The 7,302-nt window shown below is 50.9% G+C and overlaps 1 protein-coding gene across 1 annotated transcript in view; it reads left to right on the top strand.

Annotated features, from left to right (window-relative positions):
* TMEM121B (transmembrane protein 121B) overlaps positions 1–3,675 on the top strand; it is a 4,416-nt gene extending 741 nt beyond the window's left edge. The window contains exon 2 of the mRNA XM_029955565.1: positions 8–3,675. Within this exon, the coding sequence (XP_029811425.1) occupies positions 8–895 (888 nt within the window). The 3' untranslated portion in view covers positions 896–3,675. The remainder of the gene's footprint in view (positions 1–7) is intronic.
* The last annotated feature ends 3,627 nt before the right edge of the window (positions 3,676–7,302 follow it).

Genomic DNA, 7,302 nt, shown 5'->3' with positions numbered 1-7,302 from the left:
TGCGGCAGGTGCCAAGGCGCGAGGCGGCCGCGGAGGCGCCGGTGGCCCGGGGGGCGGCCCGGGGGCTGCCGGGGCAGCAGGAGAGTTCGCCTTCGCCTACCTGGCCTGGCTCATCTACTCCATCGCCTTCACGCCCAAGGTGGTGCTCATCCTGGGCACGTCCATCCTGGACCTCATCGAGCTGCGCGCGCCCTTCGGTACCACGGGCTTCCGCCTCACCATGGCGCTGTCCGTGCCCCTGCTCTACAGCCTGGTGCGGGCCATCAGCGAGGCGGGCGCCCCCCCTGGCTCGGCGGGACCCCTGCTCCTGCAGCCCCAGCAGCACCGAGCCGCCGGCTGCTTCCTGGGCACGTGTCTGGACCTGCTCGACAGCTTCACCTTGGTGGAGCTGATGCTGGAAGGCCGCGTGCCGCTACCCGCGCACCTGCGCTACCTGCTCATCGCCGTCTACTTCCTCACCCTCGCCTCGCCGGTGCTCTGGCTTTACGAGCTCAACGCCGCAGCGGCGGCCTCGTCCTGGGGCCACGCTTCCGGGCCGGGCAGCTGCAGCCGCCTTCTGCGACTGCTGGGCGGCTGCCTGGTGGACGTGCCCTTGTTGGCGCTGCGCTCCCTCCTGGTGGTGAGCTACCAGCAGCCCCTCTCCATCTTCATGCTCAAGAACCTCTTCTTCCTCGGCTGCCGGGGCCTGGAAGCCCTAGAAGGCTGTTGGGACCGGGGGAGTCGGGCCTCTCCGAGTCGGGGGAGAGGCGGCTACGGCGCTCCGCCCTCTGCCCCTCCGCCGCCTCCGCCACCACCACCACCTCAGGGAGTCTCCCAGCTGGGCCACTGTATCTCGGAGAACGAGGGGGGAGCCCATGGTTATGTCAATACCCTGGCTGTGGCTTCCCAGAATTGAGGAGGGACAAGAGAGAGGGGCTTGTGCTTCGGGATTGGGAGACCCCAGCCCCTTACCCTCTGACCTTCTCTCACCCAGATTTGATCAGGCACTATTTGGAAGAGGTAACTGTCAATAGGGCAAAGGGCCAGTGTGTCCTTCTGCACCCTGTGGGTCAAGGCTGCTTGGAGGGAGACCAGCCACTAATGGCGTAGGAGGAAGTTCTGCCTACTCTCTTCTCCCTTCTCCATGTCCTACTCTAATCTAGCCTCCAGGGGGCTGGATACCTCTGCTTCTTGCTTTTCCCACCGCCATCCTAATTCCTGTCCATTGTGGGGGAGCATGGAAAAAAGGGGATGCGCAGGAAGCGGGTGCTGGGCCTTGAGCCTTCCCCTCTTGCCTGGAAGTGCCAGGTTCTTACAGGCTGTGGTTAGTGGTCACTGTCCCATGCCTTGAAACTGACCCCAAATCCATTGTTCCTCTGATGTGTCTATTGGGTCCCCCCTCAGATGGTAGATGTGTTTGTCTCTGTGTGTATAGTGTTGCTTTCTTGTGTCCACATTGTGGTCCTTTGCAATCAGTGGATCTGGGGAGGCCCTGCCCTCCCCACCACACATATGACCACCCTCCTCCTTCCTACCTGAATTTGTGGCCATGAATTCCAGAAAGAGCTGGGCTCCTGGGAGCTGCCCAGTTGCTCCCCTCTGAGGGAGAAGCTCACCCAGGAACTTCCTCAATTCTACTCCTCTCATTTCAGCTTGGGGAGGAGAGGGTCCCTACTCTAAGGACCAAACTGCACCCTTTCTTGGGTGAGTGAGCATTTCTACCTCTGTGCTTTCAGCTTTTGTAGCATCATGCGCTGATGCTGCTTGCAAAAAATACAGGCAAAATACTCAGAAGTTGCATTCAACATGGCCACTGGATCCAGCTGGGGTTTGGTGCCAGTCTTATTACAGGGTCTGTGGAGTATCAGCCATTGGCTTGCCTTCCCTCTCTTCCTTCCTCTGTACCCAGAACTCTTATCCTTCCTGAGGTTTGTTACTGACTGGGTCAGATCTTGGCTCAGAACAAAAGCTTTGGTGGGGTTCTTGAATATATGTGAAATTGGGGCTCCTATTAGCTCAAGGAAATCCAATTCCCCATCTGTCCTTCCTCTAGGAAGGCTGGTGTGGATCAGCAGAGGTGGTGACCTTCGTCCTCTGCTCTGGTTAAGAGAATTTCTGCAGAGAAGGCAGGTGTATGGAGAAGCTAAGCAAATCTTACCTATACCCCGCCTTCCTGCCTGGTATTCTCGCTGAGGTTGATGACGAGGGGCACCCAGGGGTTGTCCACTTATAGTCTCAATGTGGGACCTCACTCTTGAGGCAGGATAAGTGTTTTTAGGGGAGATAAGAGTGCAGGAGGGCAGCTGGCAGCAAGGCCAGGAAATACTCACTTTCTTCCACCCCCAAATACGACGGGGTGGGGCTGTAAGAATTTTTGTTTTCCCCTTTCTGACTTCTTATGCTTGAGAAGTCTTGTGTGGTATAATGAACCCTGGACAGAGGACTAGAAGTCATGGATTATAGTTTTGACTCTGTCACTCACTAGCTTTGAGTGACACATCACTTTTGCTTTCTGGGCCTCAGTTTTTCACTTGGGGCCCTTCTCTCCCAACTTGTTGGGAGTTTGTTAACAGGACGTCTGTCTATGTAGACTGAGCCACAGAGAGGTTGATGGCTTGACCAGAGTTCTGAGCCTTCCCTACTGTCAGTGGGGATGATAGAGCAAAAATGTTTACACTCAATGTATTATTTGTGTGCTCAGCCCCTCACCCTACCAGGTCCAATATTAGTGGGTTGGATTTTACCTTTTTTTCTGCCTTCTCTCCCCACTCCCCATCCCCACCCCAATCCTTTCCCTTTAAATTCCCTGTGCTTAAAGTTCTGGGCCCAGACCCTGGGTGGGCCCCCACGACTGCTCTCCCTCTGCCTAATCTCAGTGACTGTGAAAGGGCTCTGTGTCTGAGCCATGGCCAGCCCCTGGCTGGCCCATGCCCTACCCCTCTCTCCTGTTTGGATGGTGGTCTCCCGATCAATGACTGTAAAATCTGAGTGCTGTTGAGTTTTCTGGTGGGAGGCTGTGATAGGTTCCAACAAGCTACCACTTCCCGAGATACGATGAGGGATTGATGGCGCCCGGGCCAGTTCTGGCCGAGGCCGGGCCGCACAGGCTGTCTGCTGGCCCCCGCTCAGCCCTGGACATTCTCTTTCAAACATCTGGTGCAAGCACTTTGTGCTCAGGGGTCAATCCCTTCCTTTTGGTGTTTCTTTCTTGAGTCCTTTTACTTTCTTTCCTTGCTCCACTCACAACAAGAAATGACCCCTAAAGTTTCATTTTTCTTGCTTTCTAGGGGCATCTTTAGTGGGGGGGTCAAACTGGAGGTGTTCCCCATTGGTCTAATAAAGACAAGGTGCACTGTCTCCTGAGGCTTGTGCTGGCAGCACAGTTCACAGGAAAGTGCCCTGGGTTCACAATTCAGACTGCCTGCCTCTAACATTTGTGAAAGTAAGGTGCACCCGTGATCTGAGCATCGGACTCTGTATCTGTTTTAAAAGGGGGTTGGACCAGACCCTCTCTAAAGGCTGTTCTGATATAATGTGCCCTGGTTCTGATTCTATGTGTCTTTGCGGAAGAGAGCTGGCTGGCGGTTAGAGCTGGAAGAAGGGAAGTGGCACCTCACTAGCATTTATCACGTTTTTTTCTCTCTTTCTCTTTTTAAAAATAAAACCAGCCTCTATTCTGAAAATAAAAAAATTAAAAAAAAAAAAAAACTTGAGACTTGTGACAAGCTTTCTGTGTGGTTTGTTTAAGATCTTTCCTGTCCTGGTTTTCTTACTAAATTCTTAAATGTCACTGTGATATTTGTCATCATTTTATAGGTTTGTGTTAACATTGTGGGTACACCTTGGCTATTTCCTTCTAGGCAGTTGGTGTGCTATTCGGAGAGGCAGTATGGCATTGACCTTGCCCTGGGGGGTGTGGAGCCAGGCTTTCTGTAGGCAGAGCTAACTCAGGTGGGCACTCGGCCTGAGAGAGATTTCCCCACCCACTCGGGGCTTTCACTCCCATTTCTTTCTAAGAATAACCTGCCAAAAGCAAGACTGAGAAACTTATTTTTAAATACTCTGCCCTCCTCTATTACTCTTCCAACAGCCAAAGACATGAATTCTGTATGAATGAGAAGAATAAGTCCTTTAAAAAACAAACAAACAAACACAAAGGAGACTGTGAAATCTAAGCACGTTGAGTCTGCACAAAAAGAATAGATTTCTTAGCACAGATAAGGCCACTCTGTGTTGTGGCCCTATGGGCTTCTGACCATTCCAAAGGCTCCACAGTGGTTAGACCCAGAGGGTGAGAGGCAAAATCAGAGCATGGGAACAGCCTGGCCCTCGGCTTGCTCTCTGTCCTACTAGCTGAGGCTGTGGGCGTTTACCTCACCTCCTGGGATGTTCTCATCACTTATAAAACAGGAGCAATGTTACCTCACAAGGCTGTGGTAATAATCAAATGAGGTGGCATATGCAAAAACAGTCCTTTCCCTCAAGATCTTTATAATCATAACAGGGGGCAAATTAACATATAAAAGAATGACAGAAAAGCATAAGAAGATGTCTTCATTTGTTCCTAAATCTAGATGTAAAATAAGATGGTTGATTGGACTAAGCATATTACAAATATTTACACATTTCTCATAGTTAGGCAAGCGAGCTCTTACCCATTTGGTCAGCTGGACCATATATGAAAGCATCTCTGTGAAATGGCATAGGAATGGGCAGCACATTCAGAGTGGGCAGGGCTGAGGTCACACTCAGGCTCTGCCCGAGGGGTGGAGTCTGACCCCGCAGTTCCAGCGCCCGGAAAGAGCCCGGCGACACCCTGTGCGTGGCTGAGTCAGGGCCTAGACGCACAGCTGCTCATTTCATCCTCACAGCTGTCTCCAAGGGAGGCTTAGCTCTATTTTCTCCAGGCCCAGAAAGACAGAGTACCTTGCTGAGTACCACACTAGAGTCCGGAAGAGAATCTGGATCAGGGGTAACTGAGTGGCTCAGCCGGTTAAATGTCTGACTTCAGCTCAGGTCATGATCTCTCAGTTTGTGGGTTCGAGCCCCACTGCCAAGAGTCTGGAGCCTGCTTCTCGTTCTATGTGTCTCTCTCTCTGCTCCTCCTCTGCTTGCTTGTGCTCGCTTGCTCTCTCTCTCTTTCAAAAATAAATAAATAAACATTAAAAAAAGAAGGAGGGAATTCAGATTTGAATTTAGGTCTGTCTGCCTTCCGGATCTGCACTACCCCAGGCAGCCTACAGACTTAGCTGTCAATCGAGTTCAACTTCTCCTTATTAAAACTTCAGAATGGTCCAGTTAAAAGCAGGGGCTGCTTTTCATATTGTGTGTGAGTCCCAAGGAAGAGGCATTGAGCAAAAGTCAACCAGTGGGACACCCATGTCAGGGTGCAGGCAAAAGTAGGGGCCAGCCAACTGCCCCTCCTTCCTTTCTGTTCTCTCCCATCTTCTCAAGTCACTGTTGTATCTTCTTCTTCTTTAATCAGAAAAGAAAGATCCAGTAAACTAATAGCCTAAGGGGCTACTCTTCATGGGAAAGGAATCTAGGAACTGGGGTGTCGGCGGGGGGCATGTTGAACAAGAACTCTTGGCATCCTTCAAGTCATGAGAGAGGGATGTTCCTCTAACGGACGAGCCTGGCTCACCTGTCTTAACCGACCTAAATGGACAGGATGTGAATGTGGACCCAGCGCCAAGATCTGGGGGCTGCAACAGGGCCTGGAGAGCTAGGGGGAGATCAAAAGCAAGAAGATGGACATTGAAGCCATTTAGGAGTGATGTGGGAGGACATGAGTGGGCACCCCAACTTCACAGCCTGGACCCATGGGCTGGGAGCAGTTATTTTATATTCTCTCACAATACAGAATATTGGATCATATATTACTTTTTTAATCTGAAAAAGCATACACTAGAGCAAGAAAGCTCTAGCAACAGGAAGAGAGGCTAGGTGAACAGTGAGGTTCCTAAACTGCTCTGACTTGCATCAGGTCAGAGCACTCCTTGCTAAGAGGCAATGAGACCTAAGGGAGCCTGGACTCCTCACAAAGGCAGCAATGTGTAGGGGTAGCAACACCTGGATGACATGATGGCTACCATGTACTGAGTACTACTGTGTTCTGAGTGCTCCTGTGTACTGGGGTACTACCATGTACTGAGTGTGCCTGTGTACTGAGTACTACCATGTGCTGAACGCTCTGGTGTACTGAGTACTACCTTATACTGAGTGCTCCTGTATACTGAGTACTACCATGTATTGAGTACTACCATGTACTGAGTTCTCCAGTGTATTTACTACCATGTACTGAGTACTACCATGTACTGAGTTCTTCTGTGTACTGACTACTATCATGTACTACTGAGTGCTCCTGTGTGCAGGACACCACAAGTGCTTCACATGCACGTTCCAGCCATTCCTCACAAGACCTCTATGAGGTAGGAGCCCATGTTGCACATCCTGCAGCCTGAGACCTAAGGAGGATTACTTGGTAAGCCACATGGCTGGTGAGCAGCAGAGCCAGGGTTCCAGCCTTGGGCTAATGGTTGCCTCTTTGTAATGGACCTCTTAGGTGCCTGGGTGGGTCAGTGGGTTAAGCATCTGATTTGCACTCAGGTCATCATCTTATGAATCATGAGTTTGAGTCCTGCATCAGGTGAGCATGAGCTCTTCTTTGGGTGAGCCCTGCTTCTCTCTCTCTGTCCTTCTTGGGATTCTCTCTCTGCCCCTCGCTCACTTGCACCCTCTCAAAAATATTCTCTCCCTCTGCCCTTCCCCTGTTCTAAATAAATAAATAGCTCAAAAAGAAAGAAAGAACATCTCTCTCCAACCCCCTAGCTTGAGACCCACGGCCAGGGCTGAAATACCAGCTCTGCTTTTATTCCAAGCTCATGCATACTTGGGTCCTTACTTTCTTCCACAGCCTGAAGAAGCTGCTGTCTTGTGGCCTTTACTTAAACTGACAGGTCTTTTCAGAAAGCGCTGGGGCAGAACCATGCCTGGCACCGCCCTTATGTATTTGGGACGGGGGCACACCAACTGGAGAGCTCAAGGCCCCAGGATTCAAACTTCCCACTGCATTGTAAGTACATCTTCCTCTCCCTTGTGCCTTATTTAATATTCAAAGACAAGCAGGAAATCAGTAAAATTCATCATACCCTGGCATGTAGAGATCCCAGCTCAAACTGCTGAATGGATCTTTAAGTGACTAACAACCCCCTGAAAGCCTGGACATCTCTGAGGTCCTTTCTAAGCAGAAAAGAGAAACTAGTTTAGAAGCCAAGTTGGAAAGCACTGTATTGAACAGTGTCTACATCACCATTTACTCAT

The sequence above is a fragment of the Suricata suricatta genome, chromosome 10, assembly GCF_006229205.1.
Source record: "Suricata suricatta isolate VVHF042 chromosome 10, meerkat_22Aug2017_6uvM2_HiC, whole genome shotgun sequence".
Taxonomy (NCBI): domain Eukaryota; kingdom Metazoa; phylum Chordata; class Mammalia; order Carnivora; family Herpestidae; genus Suricata; species Suricata suricatta.
Note: the sequence above shows the minus strand (reverse complement) of the source record. Positions and strands in the feature narration are given on the sequence as shown.